General features: G+C 39.2%; 1 protein-coding gene across 6 annotated transcripts in view; it reads right to left on the bottom strand.

The window, feature by feature from the left end:
* myo16 (myosin XVI) overlaps nucleotides 1-21,936 on the bottom strand; it is a 184,927-nt gene that overhangs the window by 135,214 nt on the left and 27,777 nt on the right. For 5 of the 6 annotated variants that reach the window (XM_057336149.1, XM_057336150.1, XM_057336151.1 and 2 more), the window contains exon 2: nucleotides 3,135-3,395. In XM_057336149.1, the coding sequence (XP_057192132.1) occupies nucleotides 3,135-3,360 (226 nt within the window). In that variant the 5' untranslated portion in view covers nucleotides 3,361-3,395. Of the gene's footprint in view, nucleotides 1-3,134; nucleotides 3,396-18,104; nucleotides 18,419-21,936 lie in introns of those variants that run through there. The other variant, XM_057336148.1, reaches the window with a different exon arrangement.

The raw sequence follows: 21,936 nt of genomic DNA, 5'->3' as shown, positions 1-21,936 counted from the left end.
GTTATCTCCACTATGCTACATTCATACAGAGAACAAACATCAGCATGAATTCACACATAGTGTATGGGGTTTTTTTCAACTTAAAATAATGTGGGTCTACAAAAACCTTGAATAAATATACATATTTGATTTTATTTTTTTAATACAATTTATCACAATATCAAACAGCACCTTAATTTCAGAAAGATTTAAGAGAGGTAAAATGACAAATATTTACCTTACATGTTGTCTATGTTGCTTGTAACTGAGATAAAGTAAATATCTGGAAAGTTTTGTACAAAGGCCTACATTTTTATGCGTATTCATTTAAATAAACAAAGAATGGCGTGGGTCCACTAAACCCGCAAACATTGACTGAGTAACTAAAACATGAACACCACACAAGACGTGGCAAGACGTAGCACAATTTACATTGACCATACACTGGGCATATTTTCAACAAAAATTAACATAGTTATTCTGTACCGTATTTACTGTAGTTTTTCCAGTGTAAGAAAAGTATAAAGGATACTGTAAACCTATCTGAATGTAAACTAGCACCTAGCCTCAGACAAAAGTCAGACACAAACACAAGCCCGTCTGACAGTCTCTAACACTTACTGTGTTATCTCCAGTAGCCAAGCAACACTGACGCCTTTAACCAAAACACAGGCATGGAGCCATAAGAAATCAATATTCTGAGTCACTGACTGGTCAAAAGGCATTTGCACAGGACGCTGATCATGTTTGGGTGGATGAACAAAACAAAAGCAACGCCACTGCCAGTTTGGTAATTAGTGTTTAGTAGGTGGGCTAAACTTGTCATTCATCTTCAGCCAAAGGTGCCATGTTTCCAACAGGCGTTGCCACAGGAACACCAGCTGGTGCCGGGGACCAGCTGAACCCGGCTGACAGCCAATAAGGCAGATGCACGATGACCTGAAAAGGCTGCTGGGATATCTGACACAGATTTACCCAGACAGCTGGGTAAATGGTTGGCAGGGACTGAGAGAGGGAAAGCTATAAAGGCCGCTGTAACGAAAAGCTGCACAGATGAAGACAAAAAGAACAGATGGGTCGGTTTCGGGAGGTTGTAAAACATCAAAACTTGACAAGAACCAATCAAAAACGGTAAGTCCTGAAGTAAAATTAAATGGCAGTGAAAAAGCATTTTTTATTTTATTCATCTCGATTTTATTGTAATTGATGGAGGACGTGTTTTTCCTCACCCAGGCAATTACGATTACATCATCAGTGAAGAACAGTTGTTTAAAACATAAAAATTAATACGACTGAAAAATGAAAGAGAGCAGTGGGAAATAAAAAGTTTCATGTTCTCCTCAGAAGTTTGGCACTACATAAAAAATTGGAGGCTTCTCGGGTTAATCTTAATAATAAGTCGAATGAGAACAGCTCTGCCACTCCCTACTGCAAAGTCACAGACAGAAATAGCTCACCTGGGTTGAATTAATTTAGCCTGCGCCATTGCTCATGATGGCAGAAGGTGGCTCCTCTGCGATTGTCATCCTGTCTCGCACGAGCCCCTTTCCCCGCAAGCTCTTGATTAGATTACTTCTGCCTGTCCCAGGGGTGGCACCACTCTCTGAATATTAGCCCATAATCAGCTTGAGGAATGATCTAATACCCGGCATCTAATGGCAACTCGTGTGACAGCTTGCCTTTCTGGAAATTAATTTGGCCTTTTCACCAGCTCGCCCGAAGACTGAACGTTCCCACCAAACGCGACTTGCGCGAATGAATCGCGCTATTCAAGCGTAGTTGGACGCTTGAACAGTTTGAGTTTACTAGCTTCATTCGCGTGTGAAATTCACAACAGACGCAAGTTCGAAAAAATAAAATGGCGGCCGAAACGCCCGTTGGAGCATAGTTTTATATAAATGTAAGTTTCATTTTCACTTTCAACAACTTCTGATTGCATTTCTAGCGAGAAATGAGTATTGTAGTTTTTAAATATGTGACCCTGGACAACAAAAACCAGTCTTATGGGTCAATTTTTCGAAATTGAGATTTTTACATAATCTGAAAGCTGAATAAATAAACTTTCTATTGATGTATGAGTTGTTAGAATAGGACAATATCTGGGTGAGATACAACCGTTTAAAACTCAGGAATCTGAGAGCGCAAAAAAATCAAAATATTGAGAAAATTGCCCTTGAAGTTGTTAATCAGGGGCACTGTGGCAGACCATCCACTCACAAAAATAAAAAAAATAAAAATTTAAGGTAGGAAATTTACAAAATATCTTCATGGAACATGATCTTTACTTAATATCCTAATGATTTTTGGCATAAAAGAAAAATCGATAATTTTGACCCACACAATGTATTTTTGTCTTTTACTAAAAATGTTCCCGTGCTACTTAAGACTGGTTTTGTGATCCAGGGTCACATATGTGATTAGTTATGCGAAGACGCTCTCTGTTTATAATTCAAATAGACTTCAGTTGCGCTGCTTATCTGTTTCTCTGGGCTGCCTTCGTGCACAGACGCTGCACGCCACTACTAGAGCAAGCTCCTGACTGGTTAACGCGGCGCAAATTTTCGCCAAAGTTCAGATTTTTCAACTCGCGCGAATCACGCATCAAACGCCCGAAACGCTCAATTCGCGGGAATCGCGTCAGTCGCGCCGCCTCATTCGCGCCGCAAGGAGGTCTATCGCGTCTTTGCATTGACTTAACATGTAAATCACTCGCGCTTAACGCTTCATTCGCGTCTGGTGGGAACACACAGTTCTCTCTCAAATACTTATACACACACACAGTGCATTACAAAACTCACAACACACAAATAGCTACCATATGTATTCATTATGGCATTGGATCACAGAAAAGTGTTTAAAAGGTTAACTACTAGATTTGATGCTAACGTTCATACTATAAACATAAAAACAAAATAAACGGTGATCAAACAGTGGTAATATACAGTATAAACAGACCAATCAGCTGAATCTGGGGGCAGGACTAGAATCTGTATATCAATGTTTATTTGACCAGTGGTGTATGCAAGTGTACATATTCAAATTACAGGTGCATTACCATTTTCTACTTGATTCAATTCTCTCTATAGATGATTTTATCACAAAATAGGCTACACATCGAGTGTAAAATGTGAGTGGTAACGTATTAGATCACCTACCCTCTTTGTCATCGTGTCGTATGATGGCGTCCTGGATGACTTCTGGAGGCATAAAGCTGACCCTCTGTTTTTTGCGGTAGAAGGACCGGGGCTTGGGGAGGCTCTGCTTCTGCAGCGTCCGCTCTCGCTCATAGTACAGCCGCAGCTGCTCACACCGCATGCGCCTGACCAGCCTCTGACGCTGGCCCAACGGCAGAGACTCCAGCAGACACTGGTCTATCTCCATGTTCTGCCTGAACCCGTTACATAGCTGAATACAACCTAGAAGGGGCAAACAGAGAAGATGTGAGGATGGATTGAGTATGTATAGTATAGACACACTGTAAAAAAGTCACCTAATTTAACTGGAAAACTTCAGTTAAAGGCTGCCTTATACTTTCAAGATGAATCAAGTTCAAGTCACTTTTAAACTGACTTAAAGGGGTCATATGGCGTGAACACATGTTTTTCTGTGTCTTTGGTGTGTTATAAGTTGCCCATGCATGTATTAGACACGTAAAATTGCAAAAATTAAAGTGTTGGAACAAAAGATGTATTCTATCTAAAAGCGAATGCTCACCCAGACCTGCCTGAAACGCCTCGTGTAACCACACCCCCACAAATCTACGTCAGTTCATGGTATGATTTGACTAAGACCATTCAAATATATCTGCAAGTAAGATGGGCGTACCTGTCAGCACAATTGCTTGGGAACCTGATGTTCCAAATATGGTAAGAGGCATTACATTTCCGTCACACGCTTGCAGTATTCGACCAATCACTACGCACTGGTTAACTGGCCAATCATAGCACACCTCGCTTTTCAGAGCCATGAGCTTTGTAAAATTGTCATATGACTCCTTTGAAGGTCTAATGTGTCATTTTTTGGAGGATCTATTGACAGAAATGCACAAAAAATGTCTTCAGCAGTGTTGGGTGTAACTAGTAACTAAGTAATTAGGTAAAGTAAGGGATTACTCTTATTTTGTCTGTAATTTAATTAGTTACTTCGGATGTAATTGAACTAAATACTGTGTAATGTATACAATAGTGGAACTGACGTTAAAATTCAAAGTCTAACTTAAAAATGCATGCATTAATATATCTATAATACTAATATATTTTTCTCACATTTGTAATACTTTTGTCAGTTAATAAGAGTACTTTATGTAGTTTTATATCATTTATTTGAATGAATTCGTGTCGTTTCGTGTCTACATGGATTAAAGTGAAAAACATTCTTCTGACTGATTTTTTTTTCAGGCCATGTTATATTCCTTTAACAGACATTTTATCTAAATAGTCGAAACCAATAGCGTTTTAAAGGGAGATGTTTTGAACCCCTTTACGTCGTATTGACAGTATTTTAAAAGCTATTTTTAATCTATGAAAAAATTATACTTATCTAGACAAATAATCAACCATCTATAACTTTTTAGTGCATTTTTTTATTTATCTTATAAGACCAAACAATGTTTTCTTAAACTCTTAATAATTAACAGAAAAAAAGAACAAAATAAAAGCATCACTTAAAGGAAAGGCGGGGTAAGCGATTTCCGAATTTAGAGGCTGTGTCCACCGAGGCATTTACGCCTGCGGCCGACGTGTTTTTTTCAATTGTTTCCTATGTAAACGCCGCGCTTTTTAAAAAAGCCATCAGCTGACGGTTTTTTTCTGCGCTGGTGCTATGCGTTTTTTTAAACGCTCAGCGCCGGTGTTTGACCGAGCACCCTGAGTTGAAAAATTTTCAACTTTGGGCAGAACGCTGCGCCTGCAGCAGGCGTTTTCAGCCGAGCTCCTGCAGTTTTCACCCGCGTAAATGCGCCTCGGTGGACACAGCCCCTTACCGTTGATAAACAATTGAAAAAACACGCCGGCCGCAAGCGTGAACGCCTCGGTGGACACACGGCTTAAATGCGCCTCGGTGGAAACAGCCCCTTAGACAACTGAGTCGGGCCGAGTACCAAAACAACCTTGTAGCCAATCAGCAGTAAGGTGCACAGTGCACAGGGCGGACAATAGCAGAGCCGAGCGCTGACGAAAGCAAAAGATGGGGGCAGGTGTGTGTTTGTTTAGGTGATTTGAACATCAATAACGTCTAAGAGAAATAGGACACCCCGCCTTTAAGACCAACTTTTTTTTGTATTTGTCTCCAGAGTGCTTTTCACTCTTTCTGCCTTTTGGCTGTGAAACCATATTCCTGAAGCTTGGACACACCTGACACCTGTTTCAGTGTTTGACTAGCTCCAGTGACTAGTTACAATGTTTGACTAGCTTTTCCAAGGCGACCGTTAAGAAGGTAGCCTATCACTTTAACATTTCCATAGCGATGCGGCACTGCGTATCATGTGACACACCGCAGAACCACAGCAGCTGAATGACTGATGCATTGCTTTTGCATAATTTTTCTTTTTTACTCAAAAAATTCACAAACTGTTAACTATGTCATGAAATATCTAACATTCCGATTGTCAGATATGTGCATGTGTTTTGTTGTTTAAACACTTTTATAATGATCGCGTTAGTTGAGCTATAAGCGGGCGCCGCCATGTTTGTTTCTGCCGTGGTCTGAGATCTGTCGGATTTACATCACGTGAATTCATCCACTTCTCTTAAAAAACACAAACGTAAGTGCCTTGTTACCAGGTAGAAGAATTGAGTAATCTTAACAATTGCTTACATTGCAGATACTGTGTCTGATGTGAATAAAACACATCCGTCAAATTACATTTGAGGAGATTGTTATTGCCGCTTCCATAGACATCAGTGTGTATTATGCAATCGCTAAATGTATTTTGTGCTTGTAGGCACGTGTATATGTATGAAGCCTAAATTAAACATTATGTGGTTGAAAGCACTGCGTAGTTGTGATATGTGACTGTGTCTGTCTCTGGCTCCCAGAACGCGGTGTCATCGTACGCGTCAAAGGGTTAATAACATTATGAAAAGTGAATGTAAGACATTAAGGACAGGCTGGAACCCTGCAATTGACGGAAATCCGTCGTAGACTCGCTCCAATTGACGGAAATCCGTCATAGCGATGGAGAACTTTATTCCATGTGTCTATCCTTAACTAATCAAGGTTGATATAGGATATAGAAAGTAAATAGTAAAAAGTAGTTAAATACTTTTGGAGAGAGTAATTTGTACAGTAATCTAATTAAACTATAAACTAGCAATTAATTACTTTTTCAGAGTAACTTACCCAACACTCGTCTTCAGAGGTGTATAAAGACCTTACATAATGAATCATTATGTTTTTATTACCTTAGAATGAGATATTTCTATCTATATACACCCTTTACATGGAATTCGCCATGTTGTTTCTACAGTAACCCTAAAAGAACAAACTGCTCTACAAAGCGTGTTTCGTAAATACATCATCTCCTTTGGCAAAGAAGCGAAGACGTCATCATGACGACATCTCATGATGTTCTATGTAAGCCACCGTAGTGCTTTGAAAGGGAGGGGTGAGCTGTTGGTTGCAATTCACAACCTCACCACTAGATGTCACTAAATTTCATACACTGGACCTTTAAAATCTAGTTGCATTTGGTATCATTTAAAAAATGTAGTTTAAACAATTTCAACTTCATTTTATAAGTCAGTTTAATATCATTTAAATCCAAGAGACTTATGAAAGCCAATTTGATTTAACTTCATTTAAGGCAGCTTTTGAATGTTTACATCGTGCAACGACGTGGCTATAGTTTTGACACTAAAACCAGGACAAAACCGATCCCAGACAGAGAGGTTTGTGTATTCTGCAAAGCTTAGTCCATTTAAATCTTATCTGGCAAACTCTGCTGAATAGCATGTCTGTTTAACCTTGAGAGCCGAGATTCTCCCTACACAAAGCAGTGGAGAGACAGGATTATCATGACTGGGCATTTCTCCTACACTGTCGTGGAACAAAGCCAAATCTCTCTTTATACACACCGTACAGCAAAAGTAGTGCCGGCCAAATGCTTTGGGATCTGCAGGGGGTTGTAAATAAAGGTGCAAATTGCACCAGCTGAGAGAAATACTGTAGGTTATTGTAGGACATTCATTTCAAGTGAATGCAATGCAATAATGGTTAAATTATGAAAATGTGGAGAAATAAACATCACACATTGCTAAAAAGACTACTGTTCTTTCTCTGTTAATAAACAAGCATGGGTGCGCATGAACACACAAAACAAACATGACCATCAGTAAATCTTCACGACAACAACCTGAAACAAAAATGTCATAAAATGCAGAAGAAAACAAGATTGCAATGTTGTGGAAGACCGTCATAGAAATGAGAAAAAATATGGGAAGTCCCATTATAACTACACTAGTCAAAAAGTCCCGGCAGTGTTGTCATTAACATTTCTAAAATGTGCCAGAAACGTCAGTGTTTCGCTCAGTGCCACAAGTGGACATATCACCATTTACATTTAAAAGGTTATAAATAATTGAGGGCTGGAAACGTTTGAGTCAATTAAGCCGCCCTCCTCCTTAAGGTTCATTTGCCGCATCTGCTCAGTCATTCCCTCACAGGTTTCATCTCCAGCCTGCAGCTGAGCTTGAGCCAGATGCACACATCATAACATTGTGAACTCATTCACCACCCATCTCACTCAAAGAGAAGAATGAGAAAGACACACACAAGAGTGGAGCTCGCATTAGGAAGAGATTCAGAGCCCTAAAGTTGCAGCTAAAAAGTTTGCTTGACCTTGCTAATGTGACCACTTCTATCACACAAATCACGGGTGCATCAATCCCCTTCCCCTAGGCCGAGTTTAAGAACGCCAGCAAAAAGGATGACTCGCTCTCTTTCTCACAGGCTAAGCTGTAATTACTCAGATAATTCAGGTCACCAAGCCCTTCGGCCAGGGAAATATAAGTCTGAAAAGCAGAAGTTCTTTTTCGCTGTTTTTCTCTGGATACATTTTTAATGCTCTAAGATTACTTTGGCACGCCTTAATAACTAAAAGTTTAGTCATGAGTATTTTAATACACAGAAGTGGTGAGATATAATTTGATTCTATACAGTAGAACTGACAGCAATGAAATCAAAGGTCATTTTCTATTCTATGAACATAATCTAGACCAACAATGGTTTTCTAGTCTAAGCTGTTCACATTGTCAGAATTATCTGTTTCTATGGCAACACCGAATTGTATGTTTTTATTCATGTTCACATTAATTTTGCATCAAGACATTAGTCTACATTTAAAATGGGCAATTATATGAATTATTAACCAAAATATTACAAGCTAACCACATTTACTCAAAGTCGGTGCCATTCTGTCAGAGCTCATAGAAAATTCTGAGTTTACAAGTAGTAATTTTGAGTTCTGAACATTTTTTACAGATTATGGTAGTTCCGACATCGTGAGAACAAACCCATACTGTAAATATATGAAGACACAAAAAATATATTTCTGACAAAATCAACAGGGGATATAATGGATAAATAGAATATGTCAAGTGAAAGTGACTAAGAAAGTTATGATTCTGCTATGATAAATTTAAGAATATTTCTACCTTCTAAATTGTTACTGTAACCATCGCTCTGCTCCTCTAACCTCAAGTTCTTGTCTCTAAGGAGATAAGAGGTCAGACACATAACACGTAAAAAGGCAATTTAATGTAATAGACTATTGGGACCCTTTATAGCTGTGAGTGAAATGTTTCAATAATCTAATTTGCTCTCTAACACATCAAATGTAACACCACTGGAATACCACATCTGAGCCTCCTTGGGTTTCTGTAGAAGCTTGGAGAAGACATTTTTGGAAGAATCCATCAACTTTAAAGACAATGAATCTTTCAGAGCCATGGCTTACATTGGAGCGGCCCAAAACACCAAACAACTCCATCAAAAAAGTATTCTATTAACTTTTTTTGTAAAAAAAAATGTTAATCAAAAAAATAAAATGCAGTATATACAAAGAAAACATTTCAATAAAGCAAACAGTGTAATGAAGACCCCAAAGAGAACCACCCTTCCATTGGCAATATTATAATATAACTTAAACTATAAGTTATAGTCAACTTTATTTGCAATGTGATGAACACAAACAGTTTCAAGTCCTTTTTCTTTACGTGGGCATTGAAAGAAACTGCAGTCTGTGTTTTGCGAGCTGTACTGCTAATCAGATACAGACTGTGGAGCGAAAGGGAGCATGACGGATGCTTTCAATCTGCTCTGAGAGAGATAACTATCTGCTTACAGCATCACACCTGTTGAAACGGACACTGAACAACACAATTTGCATATGATCAGGTGGGAGGAGGGGTTAGGCTGTAATCACACCAAACAATCTAAGAATGGTAAATGAAGTGACATATGGAATATATGAACTTGAGAAAAAGTTCAGTTGAAAACAGCCTCCAGATAAAGACAAAAACAGATGCAGGCAAACAGACAAAAGCTGATGCCAAACCACAAGTGACTAAAAGCAGCAAAGATGTGCTAAAATAATATCACTGTTTCATTGTTGAATGGTTCTGTGAGAGGGAAAACAATTATATCGAAAATATCAAAAAGGCAGTATTATTGTTACAGACAGCATTAGAGAATAAAACAAAAACGTTAGTTTTGAAACAATATAAGCAAGTCCGAGGTTTATGTGAAATGGCAATAAAACAGACAATATATTGACTTCGATTTTTGTAATGTCTTTAATGTTTTAACAATATATTTAAATTATCTTCATCTGAGGGGTTTTCTTTAAAAAATATTTGAGAAAAAGACTGAAAATTTACGCAATTTTATAGGAAATAATGATATTTTACGGTATATTTCTGGTGCCCCAGCTGCTGGAAATTTTCTGGGGGGGTTTTTACAGTATGCATTACAATGGATAGCATAGATATTATAGAACAGGTTTCATCTCTTACTATCCTTTTCTCTAATTCAACATCGTTCAGTTGTATCTGCAATAGAACGGGATGCAGAAAAATAATTATTCATCCTTCCAATCTTCTGATCCTTTTCTCTCCTTTCTGAACTGACTTTTTTGGACAGCAGCAGATAGGCTTTCTCTCTCTCTCGTGCTGACTCAGGCTCTCTGCTCTGATAAAACTGTGAAGGTTAAAGACATTTCAGAGTAAGCTTCTGCACTTAAAAAACCCTTTTGTCCTATAAGAATCCAATTACCCAAAAAACAATTCTTTATTTCCTCTTCTTTGTCTCTTCCCAGGAACGCTAGGAGGAGCCACGACACGAGCCCCAGAAGAACCGGATTACGTCTTTACACATACATGCAGATACAACTGAGTTCCTGTGTAACTGCAGCATCATGTACGTTCCATTGATTTGAATGGATTAGACCTTTTAAAAACCATTTTAACTGACTCTAGATATTAGGTATTTGATGCTTTTTCCATTTGTTTGTCATTTTTGTGCTGCCACTTATGTGAGGAGTTCACCTCATGAACACCTTTTTTAAATCTGGTTTTATCACTAGTTTTTATCAACAACCCACAAAACCTGCAACAATTCTTCTTGCCTGATACAATTCAGCTTCTGTCATTGTTCTTTAATTGTCACCCCCTCCAACTCAGATTGCCGCAGCACAAAGAAATTCACACCGATAATTAAGAAAGCGGGGTGCCACTTCTGCTCTAGTCATAAATGCATAAGATGACTTAAAGACTCCATAAATGCTAGAATTGCTACAGTTCCAAAGCTAGATTTAAACTCTGTGCTTTGACCTTCAAACGCATGGCAATGTCAAACCCTGTAGGATTTCTAGCTTTCACAGCTCTGTTTTAATGCCGCAGTGGTGAAAAATCCTTGTAACGCACACAACACACACTCAAAAACATGACTGCAGTAACATTGACATAGAAAATGAGCTGTGAGCTTTCATCTCACCCTCAGCCTGCTATCAGCGAGCTACAGATATGTAGGACAGTGGGACCGTAGAACAGTAGAATGGCACAACATACAGTATAATCTCATATTTCTGAGAGATGTCTTTCCCCATCCACAAATTTGAAACATTTCATCTTCATTCTTGGCTGAAAGAGACAGACTTTTTGTAAATGGAGGGAAATAGGTTGACATTTGAATTGACTTGAACTCATAGACGGAGATTAATAGGAACTGATCATTGTTTTACATATGGAGAATAGACAATCGAGTACGTCTTTTTCAAATACATCTGGATGCTAATTAGGGTTGGGACTGGAAAATCAATTCCAGTTTCCGATCGGAATCGAAAGGCTAGGAATCGGATCGGAAACAAAAGGAATAGATACAAATTTGAATTCCTCTCATCAAATCCTGTGTGCATATTTTCAGAAAAGTACGCGCTTTGCGTGATCTGCTGATATATGAAAATTAACAATATTTTTACTATAGTAAGCATAGTTTAACTATAGCATTTGCATTAAAAAGCACAGGAACCACAAATGACCATAGTTTCATTATAGTTTAACCATGATGTAGTTCAGCAATGGCAATACAAATTTTAATAAATCAGAAAAAACATCATTCTATGTGTCTTTATGCACAAAACTGTGCTCATAAATATATATATTTTTTGCAAACAAGTCAATAAGCAGGCTAAATGACCATACAGGTTGAATGGTTGTTAACTTCAGCTGTGGAATCTAAACAAATGCTAATAAGAAACAAAAATAACTATAATAATAATAGGAAATAACAGGAAAATAACTAAGGACAAAATTACAGTCTACAGGTATGTATTTGCAAGTTTTAGTAAAATAAATATCCAGCAGTGAGACAGAGAGCAGTTTGGCTTCAGACGTAAGTAGAACAGCAGTATAAGACAACAGGCAGAAATGGGATGTTCCAGTACTGTTGGTCCCAGCGTGACACTGGATGAACCAGAAATGAACTTCTGTATTTCTCCGCTTTATCTGCTGGATTTCTTTCAACGCCCTCCAAGTCTAATAAAGCCATCAGCTTCCATTCTTTTCTATTTTACAGCCACTTTACAGTCACATCCGCCTGCTGTTCTCTCCATTCCTGATTCTGATTCAACCATTCAATCATCACCTTTTCCAGCGCTTTTTCCTCCATTTTTCTTGAGTTCATTCACCGCTGAGTCGCACTGGCTTCTTTATGGCTAACGCTGAGAAAATCCATAACTGCTTTAAAGAGGAATGTATTAAGTCAAACATTACCGCCCACCCTCAGTCGCATGCTGAAATTTGTAACAGAACAATCCTCTTTCAGGTTAACATGGCAGTCGCAAACTATTTTGTTCCATGGCGTGATAATATTTCCAAGAGAAATAAGAAACGAACAGACCTTAATGTACATTTTTAGAGGGTTGTACAGGATTAAAGCAAAACCAGCACTCCGTTCAAGGTCAAGTTCAACATTGAGAGCATCTCAACATGTCACAAAAGTATAGAGTACACAATCAAACATAGGGACACAAGTTTGTTTACTGTCATAAAATTATACAGTATTGATATTCACACACACCTACAGTGAGTTGTTGACACCTCTGAGTGATTCCAAAATTGTAAACATGCCACTCGTGTGACTGAATGAGGCAGGAAGTGTGCGGTACAGAGAAAAAGTGAATGACAGGAATCATGGGATATAGAGAGGGAGATGGGTGAGGTTTCCTTTCCTCCAGTCAGTTATTGATTTACACTGGATTATCTCCTGAGCTTCTGTTAATATAAGAGGCAGGGGAATAAGAGGGCATACATTAAACAGAGAGAGCACTTTCACCTTATTTTTAAAACACAAACATACGCAACACTATGAACACAGAGTCCAACCAAGGGTGCGCAGACTCCAAAAATCCCTTCCTTTTTCCACTGATGGGATCAGACATGTTTGGATGTACAAAACTTTCATAAGCCTGCACCTGTCTCCTGTACTCAGGGCCGGACTTAAGAGGATGGGGGCCCATGGGCTTGAGTTGTTTTCGGGGCCCCCCGTACTATTTAAAATCATGTGTTTGTTAGCATTAGTAAATGTTTTTTTTTCTCCAATGACTAACAATGACACGTGTTCATTGGTTTACACGTTTATAATGCTTGTTTTGACAGTGGGAGCCACAAGTGGTGCATTTATAGCGTGTAGGAAGTTTCAAACATACTTAAATGTAAAATCCAATCAACATTACAATATCAAGGGGACTAATATAGTTTTTGACATAATCATACAGCCCTACCATTATGTATTTTAAAATTAAAATTAAATTTATTGATCCATAATAAGAAAACTACTAAAAAGTAACAAATGTGTGTGTTTTGCCTGTATTTCTGGAGGATCTTGAGAGATTATACGTCTCGGATCTAAAATTTGGGAACACCTGCATTAACATGAAACCAACAATGAGCAATACAGTTGTCAGCATTTATTAATCTTGTTTATTGTTAGTTAATGCCAAATACAATTGTTCATGTTAGTTCATGGTGCATGTTCAATGTTTTTAAAAACATTAGTAAATACTGAAAATAAAGATGAACAAATGCAGACATGTAATCTAATGCTTAACTAATGTTAACAAATGCAACGGTGTGAAGTGTTAAAAATATATTAGTATTCTATTGCAATTCCATCAGTAAAGCATATGACAGATCTATGAGTTTGAAATGCACATTAAAATTGTATTCATATAATGAGACGAAACGTCTTATTATGGCTTAAATAGTTTCATAATAATGAGATGGGTCCATAGTTTTGTAAGGTCTAGTTAACTGAGGTTGTGCAGGGCAAATAGGGCACCCCTCTGTTATGAATCGTTTTAATTACTTTATATCTAACATAACATCATTTTCATGTCAAATTCTTAAATGTAAATCTAAGAGACTGTTTAATGCAGCTCACAGGCCATGAATCCATGAATGGTATATCTGCAAGGTATCATCTTAATTTAGCATTTACATTTTGCCAGAGATCTCAAAGTCAGACATGAAATAACTATCTAAACGCAGTTTGAAAAAGCACGAGCAGTTTGTCCCTTCACACGTCCCGTAGTTCGGTTGTTTTAACTTTGTTTATTAGTTAGCAGAATGTTTTCATTTTATATTTACATGGATGGATTTAACAGTGTTTGCATATTATTTACAAGAACCGCTTATGGCCACAGAACGGGAGATATTAGAAATAAACTCTATATTACCAGTTTTTATTCAGAGTTGTCTGCAGAACACAACACTTTTCATTACACGTTTTTTGTAAAAGTGAAGAAAGTGTAACAACAACAACAACAACAACAACAGCTAGTAGACTCTACTGCATCTACCTGTCGATGAAACGATCTGTCGTCTTCAGTGAGCGGACACAGACTGTGAGGAGCGAGCGTCAAATGGAAAACGCGGAGTGGAATCATATAGCGGTGTATTAAGAGCAAGTTTTTCGCGGGGATGTGAATCCTCTCTACTCTACTTCGCCTACCAAAGACGGGCGCCAGCCTGTGAGGGCAAATGGGCAGCGGCTCAAGCCAAAGTGCCACCCCGTGAACGCGTTCCGGCTCCCGTCGTCCGGGAGTTTCAAAGGAGAAATACCTGAAATAAAACCGGAGGGTGGCGGCCTGGCGGGAGATGGTGCCAGGTATGCTGTGGATTCTCTGCCTAAAGATCAAGGTGTGGTGCCATGGGTGTAAAGAATCATTATTTCCTAAATGCTGTTCTTTCGCGTTCTTGTCTCTCAGTTTTTGGTTTTCTTTAAGCGCGGCACTGCGATTGCGCTTGTCAGCCATTAGAACAAGCGTCTTAATGAGCAGACAGGTTTCAACTGCGGTAAACATGACGGATAGAATCCACAAATGACCAATCAGGAAACGCCAACATGACTGACGGAACGTTTAGCCAATTAATCGACATCATTCCATACATAAGGCAGTGTTATTGAACCTTGGTAGGCCAATGCACAAAGTTTAAATGAAAAATAAAATGACTGGCATATAACTAAACAAATCAAATGAACGAGAGCAGGCGAGCCCCCTGAAGGGCGGGGCCCCTGGGCTGGAGCCCAGTCAAGGCCAATGGTAAGTCCGGCCTTGCCTGTACTACATATCAAAACTGAATAGCACAAGTCACGCATATCACCACACATACGCTGTATGGTAACACACACAGGGTTCTGCTGGCTCTGCACCCGAGTGTGCGACCTTGCGCGTTCTCTCACTGTTTGCCTCTGGCACGGGCCACCGTGAATGTACCTCTGCCCAAACACGCACAGAGGAAGAGTACAAACTAGGGATGTCCAGCACTGTGCAAAGTCAATTCTTATCTGGCTTCGTATCTGCCTGCTTTTGAGTATTTGCATTCATAACTCGATAGCTAACGGAAGTTTACAGGAAACCTGCTAGAATATACTCACTTTTGCAATTGGGCAATGCACATGTCAACCTTACCGTGAAACAAAGTTTTTACAGAGATTTTTACAATACTGATAGCAATATTTGGTGGTTTAAATACCAATATGAAGTCTCTCCTAAAGATTTCAAAGCATGATACTCAGGTGAGGGCTGCTTTCAAAATTCTCACATGCATAACAGTCCATATTCCTCATAAATGGGCATATGAAATTTTAAATTGAACCGTTTTATATGTTCTATAAAGAGCCATCCCTTCCCCATTTGGCGGGTATTATTGCTTCTGGTTTGTGCATTTTAATTCAAAGAAATCGTTTTTTTGTCACATCCATAACGCATCATGCATGTTTATTTTTCTTTTTTTTATATAGAAACTTTGTGCATGGATTTATATTTTTATGATGTCTGAACTCTGTCAAGAGGGGTTTAGGAAAATATAAACAGATGGTCCAACATATTGGAAGTAAATACTAGGTGTGACCCCGAATGGTTGAAGATGCAATGCTTCGATAGGAGGAGCCTCATTCGATTACCAATCTCACAGTCGAATCTTCGCAGAGGTTAATCTTCATTTTGGTTATATGGGTAGTGGCGTAGCAGACGCCAAAAATATTATTTATGTAAAGAAATGGGACATTTTTTGGGTTGGGTACCGAAACCCCCGGCGCATATGAGCGCGAGGTCTGGCTATGACCCAGCGCAGGATCGCGTCTCTCCGCATCTTCTGTGCTGCGAGACCGCTATAGAGAAGCAGCACGTTCCACAAGCACCCGCACATGACTCGCAAACGACTGTGTACACCGTTTCCAAACATTTGTCACTTACTGAATGTTTGGGCATATAAATATGAATTAACACTTTGTCTGTAAATGCACGTGCTTCGTTACTTAGACTGAACTTTGACCTGCACGATACAAAAATAATAAAGTAATATAACCAAAATCATTGCATATAGCAAGCACGGCACAGACTTTTGGAACTTGTCATTGTCTGCACTGAAAGCAAGTGTTCGTGTCATATCAGGAGGACGGAGAAAGAGTGCGCAGGAAAAAAGTTAAAGGCACTGTTTGACTTTTTAAATGGTAAGAGGCTAAATACATTCTCTAGTCGGAGAGCTTATTTTTCTAGTTTTGCCTGAAAAGGTCACATCCATATTTGGAATTACCCAATTCCATTTGGTGAAGCTAGTGGCACACAGCTATTGATAAATGCTCAGCACTACATTGCATTACTGAAGGTTATTTTTAAATGGATAGATTCTGTCATCACTTACTCACCTTCAAGTTGTTCCAAATCTGTATAAATTTCTTTGTTCTGATGAACACAGAGAAAGATATTTGGAAGAATGCTTATAACCAAACAATTCTTGGACCCCATTGACTACAATAGTAGGAAAAATTACTTTTTTTTTGTTCCGTTTAACACAAAAGAAGATATTTTGAAGAATGTAGGACAGCAAACAGATCTGGGGCACTGTTATAATTGTAATTTTTCCTATTATTGGTCAATGGAGTCCAAGCACTGTTTGGTTACAAGCATTCGTCCAAATATCTTCCTGTGTGTTCTACCAAACAAAGCAAGGTTTGGAATGATTAGAGAGTGAGTAATTCATGACAGAATTTTCATTTTGGGTGAACTATCCTTTTAATAGGAAAATAGTTAAATATCAAATGTTACAATAAACTAGTGTTGTAAACAGCATATTGGATTATGCTCTGGTTTAAAAATCGTTACTGCGTGTGAATTGTTTAATTTCACTCACTTTGAGAGCAACTATTAAAATGCTGGTCATGACAACCCTAGGCTAAATAAGTCAAATATAAAAACCTAAAAATGACAGACCAAAAGCATAACAGAATCTAGCGAATGCAACAGAGGGCTGTGTGGGTGTATGTTCAAATCACTAAAACATACAAAGAAGAAAGCAATGCAGATGAAGGGTGAATAAAGATGAAAAGAAAGGGGTGGCAAACATATGAGTGTAACAACTGCCTTTCATCTGCAGCTGGCTACAAAACACTTCCTGATTATCCCCTTCTCCCACATCAGCATCTCCATCCTCCGTCACTCCATCTTCCATCCGCTTTTTTCGAAAACGCTTCCCTCTCGCCATCCTTCTCCATTATCTTTCCTGACACATTCTCTTTTTAAGCCGTGCACAACCACACACACCACAGATACACATAAAGAGGAATTCTGCAGAGGCTGTCGGGCTTTGACACGCAGGCTGGCTGTCTGTCTGCATGCAAGCAGGCAGACTCCCGCAGGAGAACCCTACACACCTGCAGCGGTCACCGGTCAACTTTTACATCACTGCCGCATCCTGCTAGAACTTTACACATATGCACATGCACGGTCATCTGAATAATTTCTAAAAACCTTAATGCTCTGACTAACACTGATGCATAGGAAGCTTTGAATTTAGTCAAATGGTGAACCTGCATTGAACATTTAAATTCCATGCATTTTAATAAAAAATTTGCTCACTGTAACGCACTGCCTTGACCTGCATGCAGCTGTATCGATACACACCCAATAAATCATCATACACATTCCCTCCCTTCTAGGTCACGCTCTCAAGCTACAGTACCATGGCCAACAAAATGACATCGCTGATCAATGACATCATTGCTAAAATGACATCATGCATGTCAGATGCATGTAACGAAAGACGCCGCTCTTCCTGCTCGTTACTCACAGCATTTGATGAAATGATAGTGTGACATTTTCTCCGCCGATCAGACAGCTACAGGTTCCTGCTCTCCGGTACGGTGCTGTAGTAACCGGTAAGATACATAATTCAGTGCCCAGGCGCTGATATTCGGTTTACCTCCCCGTGCATTATTAAAGGCTGATCAGGTTGCAGACAGACTGCTGTGCTTGTAGTAAAAGACGAGCTGTAGGTGAGCGATGAGGTGACTGTACCGGTCTCTCCACACCACTCGTTCTCTCCCTCCTATCAGCTGCAGTAGCGTCTCCTCCACCGAGCCGCTCTGCGACCATGAGCGCCACACGTGCTATTGTAGCACCGCTGATTGACGCGCCCGTAGCCCCGCCCACCGCACCACACACCCCTCAGACGGACGCGCGCAATGACAGAAGACTCGGGAAAAGAGGGAGAGAGAGACGGCTGGTGAGAAATAAAAGAGAGGCGATTAGAGGAGGTAAGACATTTGGGCAAGGAGAGAGAGAGATGTGGTTTTAAGAGAGGCTGAGGTAATTTGCTGCAGTGCGGCTATCCGACCGTGTCTACGCTGCAAACGCTCGACGCGGTGCGGCGCGAAAAACTACGGCGCTTCCGATGTAACCGTTGCGGTTTTATATTTCTAGAAACGTCTGCCAAATAAAGAAAGAAAGAATGTTGGGCGTATGGATGAATACGGGCGGTAATGACGTCATTGTACATGCGTGTGTGTGTGTGTGTGTGTGTGTGTGTGCGTGTGTGTGTGTGTGTGTGTGTGCGTGCGTGCGTGTGCTGTGTGTGTGTGTGTGTGCGTGTGTGTGTGCGTGCGTGCGTGCGTGCGTGCGTGCGTGCGTGCGTGCGTGCGTGCGTGCGTGCGTGTGTGTGTGTGTGTGTGTGTGTGTGTAAACTACTATGAGATTGAGAATATCCTTGCAATGAGTTTTTGGCCAAGTAACGTTACATTGATATAGATAATATATGCACCTTTTGTAATAATGAGAATGAAAGCATATGTCACTTATTTTTTTGGTGTAATGTGTCTTCAATTTTCTGGAATGATCTGAGTTTCTACTGTTCTTCTTAACTCAACATTACATGTACTCTAGGCATTAAAGATGTTATATGTTATTTTGAAAACATTTGAATCTGTGGTTAATTTTTTTTATTCTTGTAGCGAAGTTTTATTTGCACAAACAAAGATTCCTAAAAAAAAAAAACTTTTATAGAATTTTTATGTGAAGTCGAACATTTAATTAAATCACTTAAAATGATTAAAAACTAAAAATATATATCTTTTTTGAGGAAAATATAAGGAGATCTTTCATGTAATGTAATAAGTAGAATTATTATTATTTTTTCACCATTTTTTTTTTTTAATTTAAGTTTGTTTTTGTAAATTGAGAATGTCATATTCAAGTTATCAATATGTTATGTTGTGTATTGATGTTATAATAAAAAATAAAAGAAAATGAGATTGACAATGAGAATAATTTCTCACAATTCTCAACCTTTTTTGTATTAAATTGATAGGAACCACAAATTTACTACAGTGTCACTACAATAGTGTAACCATAATATTTGTAGTAAATTATAAGACAATTGGTAATCAGTCTGCCCCCCAAAAATACACTTTTACTATAATAAAACCTCATACACTGCCCATCCAAAAAAAAGTCACACACTCTAATATTTCGTTGGACCGCCTTCAGCTTTGATTACAGCATTCATTCGCCATGGCATCGTTTCGATAAGCTTCTGCAATGTATTCCCGTCCAACATTTATTCCCGTCCAGAGTTGCATTCATTTTTCGCCAAGATCTTGTATTGATGATGTGAGAGTCGGACCAAAGTCTTCTCCAGCACATCCCAAAGATTCTCAATGGGGTTAAGGTCTGGACTCTGTGGTGGCCAATCCATGTGTGAAAATGATGTCTCATGCTCCCTGAGCCACTCTTTCACAGTTTGAGCCCAATGAATCCTGGCATTGTCATCTTGGAATATGCCCGTGCCATCAGGGAAGAAAAAACTCATTAATGGAATAACCTGGTCATTCAGTATGTAGTCAGCTGACCTTATTCTTTGGGCACATAGCATTGCTGAACCTAGACCTCCAATCCAATGGGAGGCTCTTACCAAATTTGAGGTAAATCCAGGTGGTGATTTTTTTTGGGACGGGCAGTGTAGTTAATTTTCATAAAGGTAATAACACACACACACATACATTACACAAACGATCTACCTAATCCCTCAAACATATAGCCCCTTAGCAGATATCTGTGGAGTTTTGTGAGAAGTTTTGCTGATTGTATTTGATTTTTTATTTATTTTAGTAATATTCATTTGTCTTAAAAATGCACATCTCAGTGACTGAAAAAAATCAAGCTACGACACAACATCCAAAAATGTCCATCTGACATATAGACCATCAATTAAACAAAACACGAGAATGTGTGTATATCCCCCTACATTTCACAGTACACTTGCAGTGTAAACAGCGTTATTTCATATGAAGGGACTGTTAGTTTTTGTCGAGTCCTGACAGCTTAACTGCTTAGCAGTGGCATTTAACTGGCCACAAATTCGTTTGGACAAGCTTCATCTCCCTCCTGCTCTTGGTTAACACCTTCATGTACGCATGGGGCCATGTCTATGAATTACACACATGAAAGGCCAACAAGCAAGATTTTATGTGACATGCATCTATGTGAGGTAGTACGAAGCACATCAGACCGATTGCATTACCAACACTATTTAGACCTGGTGCATCTTTTTCGCACGAGTGCATGTGGGTATGATTGTATATAAACATGGCATTTCTTTGTCTTTCTGCCAAACACCTCCACAAGAACCCACACATCAACTGCACTTTACAAAGAGAGAGAGCAGGAGAAATGGAGAAAGAGACCGAAATAAAGCCTGTCATGTGTATCGAGGTCATGGATTTAACCCTCCTCTTCCTGGATCTGCCTTCCTGGAGTGCCAGGATTCGTTCGCAGTAAAATGTATATGCCGTATGGATGTTCTAATAGGGGAGTTTAAAGTCATCATAAAAGCCAAATCCTCATCCACAATTCAGACTCATTAATAGGGTTAATTATCTCATTCCTATAGGCCGTAAATCGCTTGTGGGAGGGGTGATTGTTTGTGTCGAAGCATTTCTTTAAGCAAGTACACATCACTAAATAAAAACCTAGTAAATAAATCTAATGGTGAGGAGAGATATCTGAAAGGCTGTGTCTCACTGCTATCATTCGCAGCAGATGCGCTCACCCAGCGCCCCCTGAGCAGAAGGAATGGAAAAGAAGGGGTATGGGGGAACCCAGATGGAAGGGTGGATGAGACAGAGATGTGAAGACAAAGACGCAGGCTGAGGAATGGACAGGGTGAATGTTTAATTCACTTTTTGATTTTCATATATTCAGCGGGTGACGAGAGACACTGGCGACTGGGATGACAAGAGACATGAAAGGTGTGAGAGACTGAAACAAGCAAATAATAGGTTGGGAAGAAATACATTAAAATGCAGAAAGACAGGGACTTCAGTATTAAACTGGCATTTCACAACACTGAACTTATGCTTTGAAACATAGTGAGCTGCATCACTGTCAACTACCTACGTAGACAGTTATCTCCTAGGACTGGATTGTGACTTATATGGAATCTCATTGGAAGTGATTTGGAGCTTTGAAACCTTATGCCACGAATAAATCTCCTTTCGCAAAGTGCACAGAAAACTGAAAATCAATGCAGAGTAATGATGCACAACTAGTTCAATAGGCATTAAAATATATATACAGCATAGCATACCAAGTTTATGTTTGTTGTATGTATGTTTATTGCATTCTGG

Source organism: Triplophysa rosa, linkage group LG6, assembly GCF_024868665.1.
Source record: "Triplophysa rosa linkage group LG6, Trosa_1v2, whole genome shotgun sequence".
Lineage (NCBI taxonomy): Eukaryota > Metazoa > Chordata > Actinopteri > Cypriniformes > Nemacheilidae > Triplophysa > Triplophysa rosa.
The sequence above is the reverse complement of the archived record's forward strand: the minus strand, read 5'-3'. Positions and strand labels throughout refer to the sequence as shown.